Source organism: Enhydra lutris, unplaced genomic scaffold (assembly GCF_002288905.1).
Source record: "Enhydra lutris kenyoni isolate GAN:26980312 unplaced genomic scaffold, ASM228890v2 scaffoldscaffold6, whole genome shotgun sequence".
Taxonomy (NCBI): domain Eukaryota; kingdom Metazoa; phylum Chordata; class Mammalia; order Carnivora; family Mustelidae; genus Enhydra; species Enhydra lutris.
Window position 1 is genome coordinate 44,382,576 of NW_019154090.1, and position 24,436 is coordinate 44,407,011.

General features: G+C 45.2%; 1 protein-coding gene across 3 annotated transcripts in view; it reads left to right on the forward strand.

Annotated features, from left to right (window-relative positions):
* Positions 1 to 24,436, forward strand: part of LOC111141697 (Ras and Rab interactor 2) — a 178,650-nt gene that overhangs the window by 122,605 nt on the left and 31,609 nt on the right. For all 3 annotated transcript variants that reach the window (XM_022494462.1, XM_022494464.1, XM_022494463.1), the window contains 3 exons: positions 12,451 to 12,643; positions 16,147 to 16,258; positions 20,082 to 20,154. In XM_022494462.1, coding sequence (XP_022350170.1) covers positions 12,451 to 12,643; positions 16,147 to 16,258; positions 20,082 to 20,154 — 378 coding nt within the window. The remainder of the gene's footprint in view (positions 1 to 12,450; positions 12,644 to 16,146; positions 16,259 to 20,081; positions 20,155 to 24,436) is intronic.

Genomic DNA, 24,436 nt, shown 5'->3' on the forward strand with positions numbered 1-24,436 from the left:
TCAGAACCCAAAATATATTAGTCTTTTTCCTTTTGGAGTTTTAAAGGAAGAGAAAAGACCTCGAGAAATTAAAATATCAACTTGTATGCTGTAGGAGACCTCCCGAGTCAGAGAGTTGGACCCTGTTCTGCCAGTTTCTAGCATTTTGACCTTGAGTAGGGAGCTGAGCTACAGAGTCTCTAATACCCCTTGGATTCAGATAAATACACAGTGATCCTTACAGGGATAGCCTTCCCCCCACCCCATTACTTTTCCCATCTTGAATTTGGGTAAAAGTTCCTCAGATCACCTGGCAATTTTTCTATGAACCAAGAAATTAACCAGGGCCCCATGTATGACCAGAATGAATTTGAGCCTCCCTTCCTCTCCAGACTTAAATATTTCAGAGTAGGGGCTGAATTCAGCTTCCCAAATTCTAAAGAAGTGTTTTCATGATGGAAAGTAAGATAACACTGGACATTGACTAGTGGGTATTTTTTAAAAAGATTTTATTTATTTGAGAGAGACAGAGAAAACAAGCAGGAAGAGAGGCAGAGGGAGAGACAGAGGGAGAACCAGGCTCTCCACTGAGCAGGGAGCCTGATGCAGGACTCGATCCCAGGACCCTGAGATCATTACCTGAGCTGAAGGCAGATGTTTAACCAACTGAGTCACCCAAATGCCCACTAGTAGGTATTATTGAAGTGGCAGGTTTTCTGGGAATTTTTCATTGGCTCTATGTGCATATATGTGTGTGAAACAGAAATTGGAACTGGTCCTTGTACCAGCAACTTTTATCAGATAGATCTCTTCCATGCGAGCAGTTGTTTTCTTATCTTTACACATAAGGGCCTCTTCGACTTCTATTTTTTCAGAAGCCATTGATGGCAGACCCCTCACTTCTCTCCTCCAAAGATCAAGGAAGCCCTTGATTCATCTCCCACCAAGCCTACCATGTTGGCCACTGCTTAATATTTGGGGTGTATTTGCTTTCTTTTTGATATGTAGACAAGGATCTATTGCTTCACAAGCAAGGCCATGACAGACACAAGACTCCGACTTCTGTCTGGTGCTTAATTCTGTTTTTTTTTTTTAAGATTTTTTTTTTTTTTTTAATTTGACAGAAAGAGATCACAAATAGGCAGAGAGGCAGGCAGAGAGAGCAGAAGAAGCAGGCTCTTTGTGGAGCAGAGAGCCCGATGCCCGGCTCCATCCCAGGACCCTGGGATCATGATCTGAGCTGAAGGCAGAGGCTTTAACCCACTGGCGCCCCTGGTGCTTAATTCTTAAGATGACCCCTCTACTGGTCCCGTGTAGCTGGAAGCCGGAGCCCTTGGGCGTGCCATGCCCCAGGCTGCAACTTTCTTGCCTTTGAAGCCCACTGAAGTAACATCATGTGAGAAGGCTGAAGCCTTCACATGGGCAGAATAAAGAAGGGAGGCCTCCATTACAGAAATACCAAGAGAGAGGGCTTTTCAACCTTTCTTTATCCCATCTGTAAGTTGAGGATGGCAAGCAGTAGAGTCCAGGTTGGGACTAGATCCCATTGGTGGATGGAGAATGCTCCAGCTGTGAGGACCTGCCAGGGACCATCCCAAGAAAGCTCCAGAACTGTGTTTATAGAATAATCTTCATGTATCCTAGAATGGAAACACATCACCTTGTGTTCTTTTTTTTGAATTTCTGGAAATTGGGGGACAATGAAAGAAACATTCTGGAAATTAATCTCAACAAAATCTTTACTCATAGTTCCTAGAACAGTCCAGACTGACTCTTAGAGTCTGTTCTTTTTAGGCTTTGTCTGTTTTAGTAATAGATTCTATTTCCAATAAGACTCTATCTTTAGAGACAGGGGAAACTGAGTCCGAGTTGCCTATAATAATAGGCCAAGGCCTCACAGGAAGAGTCAACTGAGGCTTTGATTCCAACTCACTGCAGGTGCTCTTTCTACCAAACCACTGGAGATTATGAAGCCAAAGGGAGGCCAGAATCGGGCTTGACCAGATTAAACCATGCATGCCTTACAAAATTTAGCACCTTGATCTTGATTCACGTGTGCAGGAAGTTCTCACATTGATGCGTTCTGACTCCAGGTAAATGCGAACTTTGTTGACAACCAAATGCTAAAGCCCCCCGTAGGTGTGTGTGTCCAGTTCCCACTCTGGATTTTTCCATACCACAACAGAAGACAGCCTTTCTCTTTTACTCTTGTCTTCTCTGTGCTCAACCAGCTGGTACATGTCAACCTCTTTTGTTGGAATTAAATCTCATTCCCAGTGGTGGGATAAGGCATTCTGTATTTGGGAACCTTGGACGGAACGTGTATCACTAATATCCTGTGTTAGTGGATGTCAGCTAAAACTCAGCGTTGACTTTTCTATCCAAAGGCCACCCCCTGCCAGCTGGTGGGAGGTTGGAGGGGTTGTCCATGAAGGAAATTTATAAACAATGAGGAAGGAGCTGCAAACACTTAGGATTTGTTGCTCTGGAAGGATTCAGGATGCTTCCTTTTCTTGCCCCAAGCCTTCAGATGGCCAGAGGCCAGGGGGATCTTGGTAGCTGTGGTGATTTTTCCACCCATTTCCTGATAAACACGGAGACAAGAACCTTTTGTCTCCAGAGACTGGAGCTGAGCAGCCGGATTCTATTGTTGGCCTGGCTGAGGGAAGGCCTAAATCAGAGGTTATGCATGGGGGACCCAAGAAGATGCTGATGGAGAGACCCAGCGCCCATGATGTTTCTTGTTGCCACTGGGCTTCTCCCCTTCCTCACTCAAAAGGAATAAACCTGTTGTTTGCAGATGAACCCTACCAGTCTCCCAGCATGGAAGTATAAGATCAATGCCTGCCTTTGAGGTGAAGCTAGGCTAGTGAGAGAAGTGAGTGCAATACAGAGTAAAATAGGGTAAGTGCCCCAGAGGTGCATACACAGTGGCTGAAGGGATTGAATGTGCCAAAAGATGACTTGCAGGAGATGGGGAGGGAGCAGGATCTGACCTTGGGTTTGACAAGGCGGTTGGAACCATTGTCCAACTGGGTGCCCCAGAATAGCTTGAACCCAATCAAGGGGGGAGCTGAGCAATGGCAAAGAGATGCTTTTGGGGGAATCCTCTTCCCCACCTTGAGTCCAAGAGCAAGGTTTATAAGTACTAATACGGGGAAAGTAGTCTTTTGTTTTAATCCAGATTGTCTCAGCCCAAAACTGTGCCACAGTTTTTCTCTTATTCTTGTATCATCTTGCCTATTATTAACATACCTAACATTTTTTTTTCCTTTAAATTGACTCACCTTTGACATATATTTTACAAAGTAAGTTTGGTAAACCAGTCATAAAAAGACAAACAATGTAGGATCCCACTTAGACGAGGTACGGAGAGGAGTCCAAATCATAGAGACAGAAAGTACAGCAGTGGTTTCTCCAAGTGAAGGGCGTTTTTTTGTTTTGTTTTGTTTTTGTTTTTTAACAAGGCATAAATTTCAGTTTTGCAAGAGGAAAAGAGTTCTGGAGACAGATGGTAGTGATGGTTGTACAATGATGTGGGTATACACAGCCCCACTGAACTGTACATTTAAAAATGGTTAAGATGATAAATTTTTATGCTGTGTGTATTTTACCACAATAAGAAAAATTGGGGAAAAGGAAGTAAATGTAATATCTCTGCCATCACTGGGAACTACACTAAATACAGCACCTATTTATTTATTTTATTTCATTTCATTTTATATTTAAAGATTTTATTTATTTACCTGACAGGGAAAGATACAGCAAGAGAGGGAACACAAGCAAGGGGAGTGGGAGGAGAAGCAGGCTTCTTGCAGTGCAAGGAGCCCAATGCAGGGCTGGATCCTGGACCCCAGGATCATGACCTGAGGCGAAGGCAGATGCTTAACGACTGAGCCACCCAGACGCCCCTACAGCAGCTATTTAAAAGTTACTGAATATTAAAATAAAAACTGTGCCTCCATGTGAGACCTTGATATATCTAACTTTCTTTGGGAAATACTGTCAATTTTAATAAACCATAGAGAACTTATAAAATATCAAAATTTTCCCACCAAATATGGCTGGGTTTTGTTTTTGAGCGCTTCACTGTGTCCCAGGACTGTAGCTCTTTGTTAGGGAGGCAGGCGATACAATGAATCTTAAGCCGTAATTAAGCCCCAGACAAAAGCACATTGGAAGCCAAGGCTCTGCTTTTGTGGTTATTTCTTGTTTTGTTGTGCTTTATTGATGGGCTCAGCATCCTACTCATGATAATTAACCCCATCAATTTGTCATGATTCATTCGATGACGATGTATTAAACGCTAACTGTGTAAACAAGGGAAAATCTATTCGTTTTCTTCAAAGTTGGGAAGGTCCACTGGAGACCTTCAAGGACCCAGGGCGCAGGCTGTAGGAAGAGCTCTGAGTCTTCCTCAAGGTTGAGTTATCAGGGAGCATTTTGCTGGAAATCCAGGTAAGACCTGCCTGGAGCCTGCCACTCACCACTGCAGTTCCAAATCTGACGTGGTCTTTGTGGGTTACTCAGCCCCAAGTGCACTGCCAGGATTGGTCTGGAAGACAGGCAAAGCAAACAGGGAGTCTCCTTCCAAGAGAGAATCACTTTCCACACCTTTCTAAAGCCTGATATAGGAGAGACTCCTTGTTAAGCGTCTGCCTTTGGCTCAGGCCACGATCCCAAGATCCTGGGATCCAGCCCATGTCAGGCTCCCTGCTCTGCAGGAAGCCTGCTTCTCCCTTTCCCACTCCCCCTACTTGTGTTCTCTGGCTGTTTGTCTCTCTCTCTCTCTCTCTGTCAAATAAATAAAATATTTCAAAAAAAAAAAAAAAAAAAAGCCTGATGTAGGAGACCAAGTATAGAGCCTGGAGCCAGGAATTGGAGAGTAGAGAAGAAGACAAAAGTCAAAAGCCAAGCTATATTTTAGGAGGTCATGATAGTGCTTCCTTCAACCTATCCCGCTGACTTGGTCATCTAAATGTCCCCCAATGTCCCAATTCACAAGGCCCATTGGTTCTATAAATGGAAACAAAACAGAATATCTAGATAAAATACAAGTGTAGCTTTTCCATGAAGGTAGACTGCATTTGGTAGCACCAAATTCCAAGGCAGGCAAGGTCATGTTTGTGGGGAGGCACGCACCCTCACACATGCAGACATGCTTCTGCATAAGCCAGAGAACCATAAGAAGTGGTTTAGGAGAGCATTACTTTGCCTTATTTAATTCCAGAGGACTTGCCGTGGATTCCATGAGAGATTTTTCAAAGTTAGTTAATTAACTAAACTAACTCTTTTTCTTTTCTTTTTTTTTTTTTTTTAAAAGATTTTATTTATTTATTTGTCAGAGAGAGAGAGAGAGAGAGAGCGAGCACAGGCAGACAGAGTGGCAGGCAGAGGCAGAGGGAGAAGCAGGCTCCCCACAGAACAAGGAGCCCGATGTGGGACTCGATCCCAGGACGCTGGGATCATGACCTGAGCCGAAGGCAGCTGCTTAACCAACTGAGCCACTCAGGCGTCCCTAAACTAACTCTTTTTCAGTTGAACACTTATCTAACTGTCTGCTTTAGAAAGAAAAATTAGCAGGACATTTGAAGTATTTAACTGAAACTGCTTTTGTCTTTAAAAAATAATCAAGGCTATCTTACCATGGTTGTTGATGTAAATAGTCCAAATATAATTGTTCAGGGGCGCTTGGGTGGCTCAGTTTGTTAAGTGGCTGCCTTCAGCTCAGGTCTTCAGGTCGTGATCTGGGGCTCCTGGGATACAGCCCCATGCAGGGCTCCGTGCTCAGCAGGGAGTCTGCTTCTCTCTCTCCCTCTGCCCCTCCCCCCACGTGTACGCTCTTTCTCTCTTTCACATATCAATAAATAAAATCTTAAAAAAAAAATAAAATCATTCAGCTTAATGAAGGTTTGCTTTTAACGCACACAGAGAAGGTTTGGCTTTTTATTTTTTGTGTCTACTTGTTTTGTCCCCGTGTCCTGAGCATAGAACCATCCAGAGCACTGCACCTGTGCTGAGACCCATTAGCCAAATGGGAGCTACCACCTTGTTGATGGTAAAAAATAATTTGGCCGTATGCCTTGTACCTAGACCCCTAAAGCTTCATTTTTTGCCATCCAGTGGCTGAAGTAAGATTCTGATGTATAGAAGGTTGCTAGCTATATTCACTGCACCATTGTTTTTTCCTACAGATACAACCTACATCTAAGTTTTAGGTACTTTATATATTGCTATCATTTGTTTGAAAAAAGAGTAGTTTATAAAGTCAAAGTCTAGTCCTCCTATGTGATGTTTGGGACCCTGGTCACGGGACGCTGCATTGATGATAGGTCATGTTGTCCTCTGGAGTTGTGGCTTAGGACAAGAAAGAGCATTGTTCGGAAAATCTGCTGCAATTATTCTTCTCTGAGGTGAACTTGATTCTGTAACGTTGAATAAAAGTAGACCTAGTGTCTTTCTGCCCGTCCTATATTAGAACATGCTTTCTGCAATTTCTTGCTCCTGTGTAGGCTACTAACATGAGGCCCTGGGTATGAAGGGAATAGAGCCAAGTGGAAAGTCTGCTCTCATTCCACACTCAAAAGCGCCTTAAATTGGGTGTGACCAGAGTGTAGCTATTGCTGGAAAGCCGTGTTCCCAAGAGTGGGTGTGATAGCCACTGAGCTGCTTCGGAGCCGTGAGGCCCTGGTCCATTGGCATGGGACCAGATACAGTATCTGAGTTGCCCAGAGTTTGTTCTCTGCTCCTAGAGACACCTTGATGGGGGCCATTCTGTGGTTTGCCCAGTATTTTCACATGTGATGTAGATCTCACTGAATCCGTACCTGAGCTTTATCTCTCCATGAAAGCAGGCCTAGATGCTTGGAAATAGTAAGAGTAGTTGAATAAATAAATGAATGTTGTACTCATAAACCCAGGGAGATGGTAGATATTTTCCCCAACGTATTATTTTGAGCAATTTCAAGCATTATAGGAAAGTTAAGAATAGTACTGTTCACCTAAATTCACCAGTTGTTGAAATTTTGCCACATTTTCTTTACCTCTGTATTCCTCCCCCTTTTCTTATTTTTGTTTGTTTTTATTTTTTTATTATGTTCAGTTAGCCAACATATAGTACATCATTAGTTTTTGAGGTAGTGTTCAGTGATTCCTTAGTTACACGTAATGCCCAGTGCTCATGCCAGCACATGTGACCTCCTCAATGCCCATCAACCTGTTACCCCCACGTCCCTCCACTCTGAAAAACAGTTTGGAGGTTCCTCAGGATGTTAAGAATAGGAGCTACCCTATGACCCTGCAATTGCACTACTGGGTATTTACCCCAAAGATACAGATGTAGTGAAAAGAAGGGGCACATGCACCCCCATGTTCATAGCAGCCATGTCCACAACAGCCTCCCCCACCTTTTTTTGGAGGGGAACGGGAGGCTGACCATTTGACATTTACTTTCCAACATTTTCACACTTTGGCCCTAAATTCTTAAGTTTGCATCTCTTAAGGACAAAAGCATTTTCCTACATAAATAACAGTACTACACTCAGTAAATTAAACATTAATACAATATTATCTGTTATATGCCCTTATTGAATATCCCCAGTTGTCCTTTATAGCTGTTTTTTATTCTGATGCCACATGCGATCAATTCCGTGCACTCAGTCGAGTTACCTCTCTTACATCTCTTTATTCTCCTTTTATCTATAATAATCCCACAGCCGTTTAAAAATTTTTCATGACATTGATATTTTGAGGAGTTCAGGCCAGTGGTTTTGCAGAAAGTCCCTGAATTTGGATTTCTCTGGTGGTTTTTTCTTGTGTAGTTTCAGGTTAAACATGTTTGGGGGCAGGAAGATGACCTAGATGTTATTATGACCTTCTCAGAGCAAATATTAGGGGGACATGATACCGGGCACCTGATTATTGGAGGGGTTGATGCTAATGACATGGTTCAGATGGTTTCTCACAGGGGCAACTGGGTGGCTCAGTGGGTTCAATGTCTGCCTTCAGCTTAGGTCATCATCTCAGGGTCCTGGGATCGAGCCCCACATCAGGCTCCCTGCTTGGCGGGGAGTCTGCTTCTCTCTCTCTCTCCTCTGTCTCTAGTTTGCTCTCTCTCAAGTTGATAAATAAAATCTTTAAAAAATAACAAGATGGCGTCTCACAGATTTCTGTGTTGTCAGGGTACCTTTCCTCTTCCTGATAAGTCATCTGTGGGCAGAGATTTGAAGACTGTGTATGTTCTATTCCCTCACAACCTTTCGCCTGCTGGTGATTAGCACCCACTCAGCATTCTCGCTTATACCAGTTCTACACCATGCTGGAGGGGTTCTGTACCCCATGCAGATTAGAAAGGCGAAGCTCAAAGGGGGAGGTGGGGCTCACACAGTGGCCGGCCTCCTGTGACCATGTCATCATTAGAACCTCCTGAATTATATCACAATGACTTATCTTTTATAAACCAGTCATTCTTTGCCCCTCCCCCCATATATGTGGCAGACATCTGTTTAAAGAATCACTGGTTTCTATTATTCTCATCAGCTTCTGTTTTAGGTTGAATTCCCTCGATGCAGAGCCCTGTGCTGTGATTTACTGAGATAGGGTCTCAGGAGCAGCCTGGGAAAGGGTGAGCAGGGCCATCTGGGATGAGTAGGAAACCAGGCAGAGATCCGGGGGCAGCCGGAGGGTAACCTCAGCCTGATCCCACAGGGAATTCTGCCACATGACTAGCACCCGGGGGTTGTCTCACCTTCAGGTAAGAGGGCCGTTTCTCTATGCCCTGTCTCAGTAAGTCATTAGTGCATCTGCTCCCAGGGGAGCACAGAACTTTCCGGGTATGCGCAGGACAAGGGGGCAGCCAGCACCCACGGCAGCGGGGGCACAGGTCCCCAGTCTAGTAAAAGGGAACTGGGCAGGGCACCAACAGCATCCAATACAGATTCATTTCCCTCATTCGTTCTTTCCTGAAGGTTGTCTCTAAGACAAGCCAGTCTGTCTTTTTTCATTCTTTCTTTCAACCTATCTTATAATAATATACTACCAACCTCAAATGTCTGATGGTGAAAGAAATGCATTAGCTTAGTCATTTGCAAAGACAAAATCTAATTTATGGTTGCTCCTTGATGAAGCCCCATGAATCTCATTCACTGTCTTCCTGTCTGGGCCCGGGGTTTTCAGGCTGAGGCTGGTTGTCAGGACAAAGACTCTTTACCTCTTGAACAGCTGAGGTTGTTCAAGGATGTGCCCGTCTCAGGAAGGAAGAAGTGTCCACATATTAATCACCGCCCACGTGAATGTTAGGATTGGTGTGTTAGAGATGGTAAAATTTGCTCTTGGTAAAATAGCACCAGGCTGAGATGGCAGGAATGGAGGGTTTACTTAGGTCTGGAGAATTCTTTCCGGGGCATGTTACCACCGTGCACCACCCCCCCGCAAAAAACCACCCCACCTCATTGGTTCTGAGTTCAAGAGCACATTTTGCTCTTCGATCTTAAGCAGATGCTCCCCAGACTGCTGCATCAGCGTCTCCTGGAACTTGTTAGAAATGCAGGGCCCCACCCCAGGACTGCGGAATCAGACCCTCTGGGGCTGAAACCAGGAATCTGCAGCTTAACAAACCCCAGGAGATTTCTGTGTGGCTCAACTGCCAATCCAAGGCCGTGGTTGTAAACTTGGCTGCAAGTTGGAATTGCCTGGGGAAATTTGTAAAATTCTGATGCCTGCATCCCGCCCCAAAAAGTGTCTGATTTATTTGATCTAGGGTGCAGTCTGGCCATCAAAACATGTTTAAGCTCCAGGCAGTTTTTATGGGCAGCCAGCGTTGAGAATCACTGCTCTCAAGTTGCCTCGTTTGCCTCATGGGAAAGGAATTTTAACAGCAGCTTCGTTTTGAAGAGTGCGTTCTTATAGCTGCAAAGATTCACTTCAGAATACCTGGAGGCCCGGGGCAGGGGGCAGGGGGCGGGGGGCATTTGCAGAAGGAAAAACTGCTCTTTTTTAGCTCAGACGCTCCCATCTGGAAAGTGGTAGCAAAAGGTAAACTTTAAGGGGAAACAAATGTAAATCTTGAATGGAAGCATGAGATTCTTCAGATCTGTACAAAGTCAAGAATGTGCAGGGAAGACGTCGGGACAGGGGTCTCTGGCCAGCCGGTGCACTTATCCTTGTGGGAGTTGATACTGAGCCTGCTTCCCCCAAAACAATCGATTGCCTTAGGTTGGCTTCTTCTGTATTCAGTCCCACCTCTTAGGAGTAGAGTGGTACACAGGGGAAGAGCACACCTTTTTTTTTTTTTTTACATTTTTCCCACTCTTGCTACAGTTTGTCTTTATCATCATTCGCAATGATGAAAACTTCATTCAGGCCACACATTTGGGTTTCTTGGGGTTTAGCTGTTTGAAAACCATTAGAACCCTAAGCTGAACTTGCCCCTTCAAATGGGAGTGATCAGATCTGATGTTTTTCACTGGCCACTCCAAGACGGGGATAGATGACCAGCTCACTGAGACCCAGGGCATGGGAGAGGGATAGAGACACTAGAACCAAGCACTCTTGGGTTGGAATTCCTACCTGCTCACTCTTACCAGAGGCATGTCTTTGCCTTGAGCAAGTTACTTAAACAGTCTGGACTTCCCGATCCACCACCGAACCCACCCTGCCTTTTTTTTTTTTAAAACACTGGATTCCTGATACCTGCCTTTGGGGGCTGTTTTCAAGGAAATGAGAGAATGTTTGCCAAGGGCCTGGCACACAACAGACAGCACATAGATACAAGCTCGCCTGTGTTCATGATCTTACTTGTTACCTGCAGAGTTGGAGGAACACCAGACCTCTTGAATTTCTAGCTCTGCCATTTCATGAGTGTTTATAATTCTGGGCAGCCCGATACCTTCTTGGGCCCCAGTTTTCTCATTCATAAAAAAGGAATTGCATACTCAGTCACAAGGTTAGTTTTGGCACCAAAGGCAGCTATGGAAATCCATAAGACTTTTTTTTTTACATTTTTTTTAATTTTTATTTATTTTTTTTTAAGATTTTATTTATTTATTTGACAGAGGGAGATCACAAGTAGACAGAGAGGCAGGCAGAGAGAGGGAGGGAAGCAGGCTCCCTGCTGAGCAGAGAGCCCGATGTGGGACTCAATCCCAGGACCCTGAGATCATGACCTGAGCCGAAGGCAGCGGCTTAAACCACTGAGCCACCCAGGCGCCCCCTTTTTTTTTTTTTAAGATTTTATACATTTCTTTTAAAGATTTTATTTATTTATTTGACAGACGGAGATCACAAGTAGGCAGAGAAGCAGGCAGAGAGAGAGGAGGAAGCAGGCTCCCTGCTGAGCAGAGAGCCTGATGCGGGGGCTCGATCCCAGGACCCTGAGATCATGACCTGAGCCGAAGGCAGAGGCTTTAACCCACTGAGCCACCCAGGCGCCCCAATAAGACGTTTTTTAATTGAGATGTCATTCACACAGCATACCTTAAACTGTATAATTCATTGTTTTTCAGCACATTCACAGAGTTGTACAGCCATCACCACGTCTCCATCCAGAACATTCTCTTTACCTCAAAAAGGAAATCTATTCTGATTAGCAACCAGTACCCATCCCGCCCCTGCCCCCAGTCCCAGCAACCATTAATCTTTCTGTTTCTCTCTTGGTGTCTAGTTTAAATATTTTATATAAGTGGAATCACACAATATTTGTGTCTAGCTGCTTCCACTTAGCATGAAGTCGTCACAGTTCATGCCGTTTTGGAGTGTGGATCAGTACTCCATTCATAAACAGAATGAATGAATATTATGACTGAATAAAATTCCATTGTATGGGTAGACCACATTTTATTTGTCCATTCATTAGGTGATGGAAGTTTGGGCTGTTTCCACTTTATGGGAATAATGAACTCATGTTAGTATGATTTTATAATAGCACAGCGTTATTCAACTGTGAGGTTTTATTACAAATAATGGTAGTAACAAAAGTGCCTCGATGTGTGAAAAGAAATGAAATCCAGTTTATGTGGGTACAAAATGAGTGTGCATGAATGAGTGTGAATGTTTTGTTTTCACTTTTTGAGCATGCCACGGTGGTGCCCATGATATATGCTTTGGAGCCCTAGAACCTCATGCTACCCTATGGAACATAGCATTTAGGGCTCTTTGCTCAAATTGTGAAATGGTTTATGCCAGAAGACAGACTCGACAGAATTCAGAATGTTTAGAACCTTTTGAAAACTGGGTTAGAAATAGAAGGTCTGTTGGGTCTGTCAAATATTCTGTTTAATGGTATAGATATGGAGTGAGAGCTGATATGACGCCTTCCTCCAGAAAGCTTTCAGGCTAGAGGGGAAGACAAGCGAGGTGGGAATGAAAGAGGGAGTATGTGCTAGGACAGGTCAAGCCTAGAGACTGTAGGACGGTCTCCTTGTCAGAGAAATGGGGCTGCGGCCATTTGACCCCTGCCAATTCTCTTTCTCCTAGCATGGTAAGACACAAGGATGATGGCTATTCCGAAGAAAAGGATGTGAAGACCTGTCCGCGGGACTCTGGCTATGATAGCCTCTCCAACAGGCTCAGCATTTTGGACCGGCTTCTCCACACCCACCCAATATGGCTGCAGCTGAGTCTGAGTGAGGAGGAAGCAGCACAAATCCTCCAGTCCCAGCCTCCAGGGGTAAGACTCAGAATCTCAGGGAAACAGGTTGAGACAGGCAGGGCTGCTGCTTTCTTCAAGAGAAAGACCTGGAGTTCCAGAAAGTTCTTCCTAGGCTGTAGGGAGCAAGCATTCCAGTGTGCACCTGGGTCGCAGTGCAAGGGGATTGTGGGATGTATGGAGGCAGCCCTGAGGAAAAGAGCCCTTCACAATTTGTCTTTCTGTCTTCATCAACTCAGTTACAGAGGGAGGTCCAGGACTGGGCAGGGTGACAGAGCATTTGGGTAATGAGGAGGGCCCCTGGCTGGAGGCCCTGGGCTAACTTCTTGGGCCTCAACACTGAGGATGAACCTGGTTTTGGGGTCCTCAGCTGCCCCTATTGTTTTCATCTGAGCCTGGAAGCCCTGCCAGGGCTTAGCCATCCAACTTGGGACTTCAAAAGTTCCAAAGTTCTGTGTCCATAGGCTTGTCTGCTCTGGTTGCTGATGTAATCCTGTTTCTCTTGGGTTTCCTCAGTGACTTCCCACAGGGCTCACGGCCCAGTTATGTTTCTTCAGCTACTGTCTACCCAACACCAGTCTCTTAATCAAGACCACTCCACGACTCTATTAGAGGTTCCTCAAAAAATGTCATTCAGTGGTTGGTGTCCTGTGCTGTTCAGTATGGTAGGCACTTGCCCTGTGTGGCTATTTAAATTTGCATTAATTAAATTAAATTAGAAATTCAGCTCCTCAGTTGCACTAGCCACATTTGAAGTGCTCACTAGCCACAGACAGCTGGAGGCTACCCCATAGGATGATGGTGTGGAGTATAAAATGTTTCCAACACAGGAAGTTGTATTGGACAGTGCTTATGCACCATATCTACTTCCCAAGAAAGGATAAATACAATAAATCACAGATAAAGTGAGACTTGGAACAACTCATGACAAGAGATAGAAACTAAGAAAAAATGGAGAAGCAAGGGAGAAAAGGGGCGGGGGGGGGGGACCTCCATCATAGCCAGCTGAGAATGTTGTGGCAATTGGGCACAAAAATAAACTTTCTTGAGTTTCCTATCAGCCAGAGCCTCTCTGTTATCATTTTTTGACTTATAAGTGAGTCTTTGTTTCTCATCAGACAGAAACAGACGGGACTGAGACTAATGTTGGAACCTGCTCAGGGTGACTAGGTGCACTATTTGATCATCTTTGTGGAAAATTCCTTGGCCAACATGCCAGGTTGTTGGCTCTAGTCTGGGTCTGTATGATCAGGACCCATGTCTATGGGGCCCCCACTTTTTGGAGGTCAAGTTGTCGGCTCCTGCATTTCTGCACAAACGTTCTGAAGAGGGAGGTCACCCTGTTGCTAAGCAACAGTTCCCTTCCCTTCCTGGCTTCCCTCCCAGTGTGTGGCGCGTCCATTCCTGCTGAGACCTGTGGGGAACAAGTCAGGCAGAATGTTCTGTCTGTCTACCTACTTGATCCCTGGACAGACCTGCCTGACGAGGTAGGGCAAGCTGAGGGCAGGCGGAGGGCAGGTGGAGGAAGGGAGCAGCATGGGTCAGAATAGGCCAGAGTGCCCCAGAAGCAAGAATGCTGAAGAGAAGGAAAAGCAGGTGTGAGAGGAAGGAAGATTTCAAAATCCTGCCATGGTATCATGGGTCCTTAATCCTCTCCATCCTAGGACAGGAATTGGCAGACTTTCTATAGAAGGCCAAAGTGTAAATATTTTTGGCTTTGTGGGCCATAGAATCTGTCAGAACCTCTCAGCTCTGCCTCATAGTGCAGCTGCAACCACAGACAGCATCTAAGTGAAGGAGTGTGGCTTTGTTTCAATAAAGCTTTATTTATAAAAACAGGCCGCAGGATAGATTTGGTCTACAGGCCCGACTATAACAATCTCTGTTCTAAAAAGCTGCAGACATTCAGGAAATGAGACTTTACTCTCCCTGACCCCCCGGTTTCAGGGAGACCCCCACCTGCACAAAGGAACGAAACTTCTACTCCGCCAACCAACCCCTGGCTCCCAGCAGGGCTTTGGGCTTTTCTACCCATAGGGATAGTGTTTGAAATCTCTGTTTCAGTTTTAGGGTGTCCCAGAAGCACTGACTCCCAGAACTGGCTATTAGATGTATTCTGTCCCATGACTGCCTCGCTGTGACTGCTGGGAGAGAAGAGAGAACTCAAAGGTCTTCCTAATTCCCTCTCAGCAGACACCCAATCCCCACAGCCGCCCTCCCACCTCCACCCAGAAGAATTTTCTTGGGAGATACTGACTGGACATATGGAGGGGAGTGAAGATGAGGTGAAATGATAATAAGGGAGCAGAGAGCATAGTGTCTGAATGCAGGGGAGAGAGAAGTAGTTAGAGAAGCAAGACAGGATAGGGTCCTTGGAGAAGGGCCATGTACTCCATCCAGAAGGGAACCAGAACTCAGTCACGCTGTCTCACTGCACAATCTAGGGGACACTGTTTGATTTATAGCCTAGGGAATTGGTGCCCCCTGGAGTTGTGCAGTGCCTAGCATTATAGGGCATAGTTGCCTTTGCAGTGTCAGAGGCCAGAATGGCGGCTTGACTTGGACAGTGGGAGTTGGGTTGGTTTAAAGCACACGCCTGAAGACAGTATTAGAACCGGAAGAGAGATTGTCACAAATTGGGGTGAGTCAGGTGTAAATGGACCTGCAGCTCTGGTGTTGGCTTCGGGGAACCTCAAAGCATTACCTTCCTACCTCCCTAATGGGGCAGCCATTTTTAGCTCCAGCAATTGTTTCACCATAACTGATCTTGCCATATCATGCTGTTTTCCAAGACAAGCTAGAAACTCTGATTTTAATTTTAAAAACCTGCTTTTTCACTCTTAGAAATAAGTTTAGTTTTCTTTCTCTCTCCTTTTTTTTTTTTTTTTTTAAGATTCATCTGTTTATTTGAGAGAGAGAGAGTGTGGGGGGAGGGGCAGAAGGAGAACAGGAGAAGCAGACTCCACTAAGCATGGAGCCCGATGTGGGGCTCGATCCCACAACCCCGGGATCATGATCAGGGCTGAAATTAAGAGTCAGATGCTCAACTGAACCACTCAGATGCCCCACAAATTTAATTTTCTCTCATAAATATACCCATGAGCCAAATTAGCCAGTGAACTCCCAATTCACCTCCTAGGGTTTAGCCATGTTACTCCTGTTTAGAATCTGGGTTCATCAACCACGGTACCCATGGAAGATGTGGGCTAGAGAACACATAACAAGAGCTATAAAACAATCACCAAACTGAAATTGCTTCTGCAGACTGAGGGAGCATTGGTCTCCTGGAGAAGATTCTGTCAAAGGGAAAGTAGGATTCTTTTGAAGCCAGTTATCAAAGGAAGGCAGCTGGGGCATGCTTGTTGAGAGTCCTTTTTGCTGGCAGTAGAGTGTCCCTGGTTGAGCCTTGAGGTTTAGTTATGAAGGGCATTCTAGTCGTGGACATCGCATGTGCAGGAAATCACATGCTCAGCTTCTCACCTTCTAGATAGTTCCTAAGCTTGAATTTTTTTTCCCTCCACTAGATATTCCTGGTTCGTAAATCCACCAAAATGCAGAAGAAGGTTCTCTCCCTTCGCCTACCCTGTGAATTTGGAGCCCCTCTCAAGGAATTTGCCATAAAGGAAAGCACGTACAGTAAGTGGTCACTGGATGGCGAAGTCCTGGTTGATGGGAGGGCCTCTGGTCACCCAAGCAAGTGGAATTGGACAGAGCTTGCCCTTCAAGACAGACAGACATGAATCTGAGTCCTGGCACAGTTACTACTTCACTCGGTGACTGGGCAGGTAACCTACCCAAGGAGCCTTGGTTTTCTTGTCAGGATAATGGGGTGATGGCAGCATCAGGGAGCTGTTAATGGTTTAAGTAAACAGCCTGTGTGCAGCCCACTGCTTGGCACATGGCAGGTTGGCTTTCTTGCCCCTCCCCAGTTAAGTAGAGCATGGATTTGGTTCTTAGGTTTACTGATGACTAACCCACAGGACAAGCTGTAGCAATTGGGCCTTTTTATGGGATGGCATGCGAAGGCATGTGTCTGCACATCTTTGTGAATTACCCTTGAGTGGACATATTCCCTCCAGACAATCACTGTTCAGTTGTCTATTAAATGCCCCTCATCAGAGGCAGAATCCAGCCCTCTGAAAAGAAATTAGCCAGCAGAAGTTTTTAAGGGAGAAAGGTGGCTTTGGTTTTCTTTCTGCTATTCAGCAATCCCTGAAAATGTGGTCTCAGGAGGCCATGTTTTAAATACAAAAGGGAACACATAGTGCTGATGTATTGGCAGCTTCCGGGAAGGGATCTGCTGTGACTCTGTGCCCCAAAGGGGAAGGCTTCATCGGAGCAGGAGATGAACCATGAGAGACCATGGACTCCGAGAAACAAACCGAGGGTTTTAGAGAGGAGAGGGGTGAGGAGATGAGTTGGCTCAGTGATGGGTATTAAGGAGGGCACGTATCACGTGGAGCACTGGGTGTTACACACAAACAATGAATCATGGAACACTCCATCAAAAACTAATGATGTACTGTATGGTGACTAATGTAACATAATAAAAACAAAGAAAGAAAGAAAGCATGGGTTAACAAGCTGAGACGGGAAGGCCAGGAGTGGTGAGTTTGGAAGCCCAGCGACTCTCTCTATAGCAAGACTGAGGCCACGATGTTCTCTTGCTCCCCAGTTTCCACCTAAGCAAGCCTCAGTCCCCACTTTTGAAGAAAGTGAAGGTTCTGAGGTCAGTTGAAGAGCAGGGAAGGAATTATACTCAGCCTGGAGTTCATGGTCTCCTCTAGACTCCTGAACCTTCATGGAGTTTAGAGGAGACATTTCCAGCAGAAGTGAAACCTGTCAGCCTCTTTGAGGTCAGCCTCAGGTTCAGCTGTCAACCTGGACCTTGTGATGTGTTCCCTCCAGGTTTCACAAGGTTACTGATGCCCAGGAAAACCTCCACGAGCGGTCAGTGACCCTGGTGTGTGGCTCATACCAGTGAATTTACATGAGGAGGTAATCACAAGATAGATTGCAAACCCTCCATTCTAAAGACAATGGATAAAAATTTAAGTGAGGAAAGTCAACACTGCAGTAGCTTTTGGAAGTTGGCTAGCCAAGAAGTGATAGATCTAACTGGTTTTTACATCCCTTCTCATATCCAGAGTGAAGCGTGGTAAGTTAGTCTGGAAACCCCCTTCTAGCCCCCCTACAGTAAGTACAGTTAGTGTTTGCACTTTAAAGCTTTCTTGGTGTTCATCTTAGCTGCCTCCTGGCTAAAGATTTTTCCTCCGTATTGTGTCAAGATTTGTATCAGTTCCCTCTTCCCATCCAGAGGACTTACCATGGTTGAAAAAGTTGGTCTGAGCAAAGCATTCCCTTGTGACTAGTTACCACAGGTCTTGGTCCCACCATGATGGCCCTTCCTGGCCAGGGCCTAGCTTCTGTGCGAATGGAGGTGGATTGAGAAAGGAAGGACTTGATAGAAACACAGATACCTTGTCATAACATCTGGACAATATGGTTTAATAGTAAAGACCAGCTCATATTTGTATAGACTGCTTTCACATGAATCACCCCATTCTTAAGTTAATTTAATTGTATTTTACTTTTTTAGGTAATAAACAGATTTTACTTGCCTAAATGGTATTATGGCAAAAGGAACACCACATGAGTACGATACTGTAGTTCTAAAAGTGGCCTCCCACAGGGAAACAGGTTAACAATTCGGATGCCACTATACATGGATACCGGACTTGAACAATGAAGTAAATGATGGCGGATGGTGGGAGCCATGTTTTTCACTGTTGGAGGGGGAGGTTATAGACTCGAATGATCCATGTGGTAAGGATTAGTGTTGGAGACATCAGTAAGAACTCATTTTTCTCTTGATATCGATACAGACGGCTACATGCAGGGAATATCAGTAGTCAAATGTATTTATATAGGTTAGTACACTCATGTATTTCTTTGGTCTGTCAGCTGAGAGAATGACACCTAGGAGAAAGTAGCAACCAGCACACCTAATGCCCAGATCTTGGTGTTTGTTTACTTTTTTTTTTTAATTAAATTTGTCTTGGTTAACACACAGTGTAATATTGGTTTCTGGAGTAGAATTTAGTGATTCATCACTTACATACAATTACTCCATGTTTTAAAATGTCAGTTTCCACTCCTGCCTTTCTGAGAGAGAGGGAAAGTGCTATTCTTGTCCATTGTTCAGATGAGAAAACCAAGGCTCGGAGAGGTTAACCTACCCCCACGTCGGCTTCCCCCTACTTAATTAGTTAAATTGTGGTGCACGTGCGTGTTTCTGTTTCTGTCTGTCTGTCATGGTGCATGTGTAGAGGCATAGGTGTGTTTGGGGTGCTGTAGAGATACTAAATAAGCAATAAAACAACATATGCAGATAATAAACAATGTAAGTGATGATTCGGAGTGTCATAAGAGGGAGAAAAACTGATTGAGAAACCGAGGAGATCTTCACAAGGCTGAGGCTATTTGGGACGTTTTCGGAAGGATGACTGCCTGAGTGGCATTTTGGCAGACACGGCATGAGGAGTGGTTGGCCAATATGTAAGTATCTAAAGTCAAACCCTCACTGTCCTGCCGTTGGGAACATGTGCAGGATGGTTCACTGTCTTGCCAGCTCATGGTTGCTGGGAAGCTTGTGTACTTAGTGGTGGCAGGTAGGGGCACTCAAAGTAAATGGGTTTTAGAATCCTCCCTGCTGAATTTACCCCAGAGCTAACTTACTAGAACCTTGTGTTTTTCTCCACGCTTTGTACTCCTTTGGCTTTGTGTCTTAACCAGAGGTGGCCTATTTTGGAAAAGAGGAATGTGACCCAGTAGGTTTACCGATCTACCCAAAGAGGGTCAAGGGCAGCGGGGGCTTCGGTGTTTCTCCAGCACTGTTGTATGCTCATGGCCTTGCAGCCTGGCCTGACCAGCCCCTTGCCCCTTCCCCAACTTCGTGTTTGAATTTTTTTTTTAAGATTTTATTTTTTTATTTGACACAGAGAACACAAGCAGGAGGAGCAGCAGGCAGAGGGAGAGAGAGAAGCAGACTCCCTGCTGAGCAGGGAGCCCAATGTGGGACTCAACCTCAGAACCCTAGAATCATGACCTGAGCTAAAGGCAGATGCTCAATGGACTGAGCCACCCAAGTACCTCATGTGTTTAAATTAAAAAAAAAAAAAAAAAAAAAAGATAGTTGTGCAATTTGTGCCTGTGCTGGTCTGTTTACCAAGCACTAGAGCATGAGTCAGGGCCTGGACTTATGGGCCATGGACTCTACTGGTCTGTTTCTGGGTGACACACATCCTCGCCGCAGCTGGTTCTGATAAGCTGCACAGCAGCTGGTTTGAGAGCACAGAGAGGGTCCTACACATGCAGCAAACAACAGCAGAGGACCTTTCCTTTCCCAAAACAATTCTCCGGGACACTCAGCTGGTTTCTGAAATCTTCTCTTTTGCAGCCTTTTCCCTGGAAGGCTCAGGAATCAGTTTTGCGGATTTATTCCGGCTCATTGCTTTCTACTGCATCAGCAGGTAAGACTCTACACCTCTTACGATCTCAAGCACCTGCTTGGTGCATGCCGTGTAAATGGCCTCAGGGTTTCTGGATGAAAGCTGGGCAGAGGGGTCTGGAAGATGTCCCTGGAGGGATTGATTATGAATTAAAACAGTCACCAAGTCCCCTCTGCCAGGTAGTGTCAAAATACTATGCTGGCCCATTCAAATTAATATGCCCATGTCTTCAAGCTATGCCCTTGACTTCTTTCACCTAGACCTGTCAGGCAGGAAAACAGACACACGTGTACACATATGTGCACACAGGCACACACATAAAGGGACCCACGATGAAGACCCCTAACATTTAAAGGTCCCTGATAATGTTTCTGCAAACTCTCCAAGGGATGCTGGAAATATGGGCTCCGTAAACCATCCCATAATCTTGCATCACTGTTCTCCAGGCCCACTCAGTGCTCATGCCCTCATGCAACTGTGTTAGACTACAAGTAGTTCGGCCCCAAATCCCCACGTTAGTGTGGAGAATCTGTGAGTCGTTGAAGGTGCTCCCTGTTTCTTTCCTTTCTAGCCATCATAGTTTTTCAAGTGGAGTGTTCTTTTGATGACTCAGAATCCATAGTCTTCATCTGCAGAGACCGACATGACCTCCACGCAGGCCCCCTTGGCTTCTCTGTATGCCTGTTGCAGCCATAGAGCACAGACAGGCATACATGCCTGGGGTCTTTCCAAAGATCATGTCTCCCAGCCATCCCAGTCTGATGTGGAAAAGCTTGTTTGAGGTTCCTTTCCTTGATATTAATTTAAGGGTCGAGTCCATTCTCAAAGACGGAGTTAGATGTTTGTCGTACCTGTTGGTCTAGACCCTCCCAGGGGAAGGCACTGAGCAGTTGACCACTAGACGTCACCAAGCAGGTAAAGCCACACCGTCAATGGCCTGAGGGTGGGGAGGAACTTACAGTGGGGACCTGCAGGGCTGATCACCCAGGGGAGGAAGCCAAGGAGTTGGACCCAGTGGGCAAGAGCTCTTGCTCTTGTGTAAGGGTGAATATCTCCTGCCCAGAAAGAAGAAGAAGCCAGTGCAGGAGCCCCCACTGGCTCCAGGAATCCACACCTGCTCTGGTTGGAGGCCAACCAGCTCCCGAAAGTGAATTTCGACACTAGCATGTTGATTGGAGGTGGAGTTGGCTTACTCTGCAGAATTGGTTTTTGACTGTCCTGTTGTGAAAAATCGTTACACCTATAACATAGTATTTGGCAACAGCGTACGAAAGATACCATCTCTCCCCTAAGTATTCATAAGAGGCTGGTTAACCTGACGTCCAGGGCTCTTTGATGGTTGAAGGAGATAAAGCACAGGAAAGCCTTCCCTACACTACAAAGCATGGTCCCAATATAAGATGCTGATGGAAAAATCCCCACATTGATATTTTGTGATCAGAGAGCCCTGAGATTCGTTTTCCTATTTTTTCCCCCTCCAAATGCAAAAGGCAAAAGTTCTTCATGTTTTTGTTTCTCCTCCAATGCTTTACATTACTCGTTTACCTGAATCAGTGTTCTTAGGCAACAGTACCTGATTTGACCCAGTCTGACCGCAATATTTTCGAAATGCTCTAGTTGGTTACTGGTACGTAAATGTATTCACATAGAGAACGTGATTGGGCTGTCAGCCCTGGTGTCCCCCAGCCCCCCGGAATGCATATGCACAGGTGCACTAGGCTAGAGAATTCATGAATCAGTCGGCATGTGACTGGTCACATCAGGAAGGTAGCTGAAGAGTTCGGCTGAGGACACAAATGAGATGCAGACCTTGGCCACGAATGCCTGGGAGCTCGCTGTCAGTTCAGCAACCTTAGTGTCATGGAGAGCGCTGCCCCACAAAGATTTATGCACACTAGAGTCACCTGGAATCTTGTTAGAATGCAGATTCCCATTCAGGGGGTCCAGAGCAGCGTTGGCGAGTCTGCATTTCCAACAGTCTCCTGGGTCACGAGGCCAATGCTGCTGGTTCTGCAATTACACTTCGAGTCACAAAGAGCTAGAGGAAATAATAGTTCTTAATTATCATTGATTAAGGTTAATGGTATTTTCAGGGGCTTTCTATATAGGTGCTAGGCACCATATTTATATAATTTCTAATCCTCATGGCAACTCTGAAATTAGGATCGTGAAGACACCATGGCTCAGAGAGTGGGACACTTACCACACTTGTTCAATTAATATGTGGCAGAAATTGGATTTAAACCCAGTCCTGCCATGATGCCAGAGCTCATATCTTGCCACTGTACAGCACCCCTCCATGGACCTTGGGGTCCAGTGTAATTGGGTTCCTGGCCCCACTTAATTCCACATCAGCTCTGTGGGTGGCTACAGAGACCTCTGCATCTATGCCATCCTGTGCTCCTGACCCACAGAATGCAGGACCTCAGAGCTTCTTCCTAGGGGCCTGGGTGGGTACAATGTGAGTTATAGTGCTTGGCACAGTAGTAAGTACTCAAGAGTTAGTTCTCTTCCGCTTTAGAAACATGACATACAGAGGTTTAGAAACAAGACATACAAAGGTTCAAAAGTAAATTCTGTGTGTCCTAAAACTCTTGAGTGAAACATTTATACCTAAGCTGGCTTTATTTTGTCTGTTACATAGGTTTTAGAATCAGGGCTCCTTTTTTTAACAGGATAAAGAGAGAGGGAAGTGACTCTGTGTGTGCGTATGTGTGTGTGTGTGTATGTGTGTGTGTGAGAGAGAGAGAGAGAGAGAGAGGAGATGCTATCTTGTGCCCTGGAAAAGGACTCACAGGCAACATCTAATGTTTCAGTAGATCAAAGCTGAAAAACACCCATTAGTGAAATACAGGTGTGGTTTCCTGTCATACGTGCCCTTAAGAAAAACCAGCCATGTGACGTTTAGGCTCCAGGTACTGCGCTGGGCAAGATAAAGGCCTAAAATAAACAGAGGTTGGTTTTGTCCTATGTGGCTTTCCCCCAAATTGTCTAAAGAAGGAAGATTTTAATTAAGTTTTTGCAGCCGTAGAAACATATATTTATATGATGCTCTGGTGTTACAAAGTTCTGCTTCCCATTAATCTTCCTTTGAGATTATAATCTGAGTCATTGCCTCTCCCCGGTCAGGCAGCAACTATTACAGACGCTGCCATCCCCCCCAAGGCTCCGCCTGCTTCATCCAGAAAGGATGCAAGAGGACAAGAAGAAGCAGGTGCTCACACCATTTGGAGGGAGACAAAAGGGTCCCTGGAAACAGGGGGTGACCCAGGCTTGACAGCTCAGGAAAGAGCTGCCTCCTGACTGCCACCCCCTAATATTTATGTGAATGCTATATTGGAGGCAATGCGATAAATGACATTGTGTTCGTGTTTTGCTCTTTTCATTGACCTTACTAATTTGTTATTCATTGTCAACAGCTTCAGGGGTTCCAGAATTCTCTAGTCATCCACATTTAATCTGATTCAGTTTAGAATGTTGCCTAATCTTACTGTAAACAAGTTGTTTGGGATAGTTATTCTCTTCAGTGGAGGTTTTCACAGTCTCTTGTGTAGACAAAATACAGGTGGAAGCTCTACATTTTGTCCCTCACTTACTGCACCTCAGCCATGATGGCCTCCTTGCTGTTCTTCATATATACCAGACCCTCTCCCACCACAAGGCCTTTGCACCTGCTGCTTCCTATGCCTAAGAAGTTTTTTCTTTCATGGTTTGTACCCTGATCCATTTAAATCTTCACTCAAATGCTACCTGTTCATGGGGCCCTCTCTGGCCAACTGTCACTCTTGAATACTCTTTGTTATTCCCCTTTTGCACATATATTAAAATCTGTGGCACACATCCCTTTCTCCTGTTCTATAAACTGCATATTTGTTCATTGTCTTTTGGTGTTCACTGGAGTGACACTCCGTGTAGGCAGGCAGGGTCTTTTGTCTGTTATCAGCACCTACAACAGCGTCTGGCACATCATAGATGATCATAAACATTTGTTGAGTGAATGAGTAAATTCCTTTTTTTAAAAAAGATTATTTATTTATTTGAGAGAGAGCATGAGCAGAGGGAGGGGCAGAAGGAGAGGGAGAGAGAGCCCACAAGCAGACTCCCCACTGAGTGCAGAGCCTGATGCAGGGATTGATCCCAAGACCCTGAGGTCATGACCTGAGCCAAGAGTCCAATGCTGAACCAACTGAACTACCCAGGTGCCCCCAAGTTCTTTTTTTGTAAGACCAATACCACCACTGAAACAAATAATTTCTTTTTGGATAAGTCACCATTGTTATTGCATATTCATTCATTCATTTAT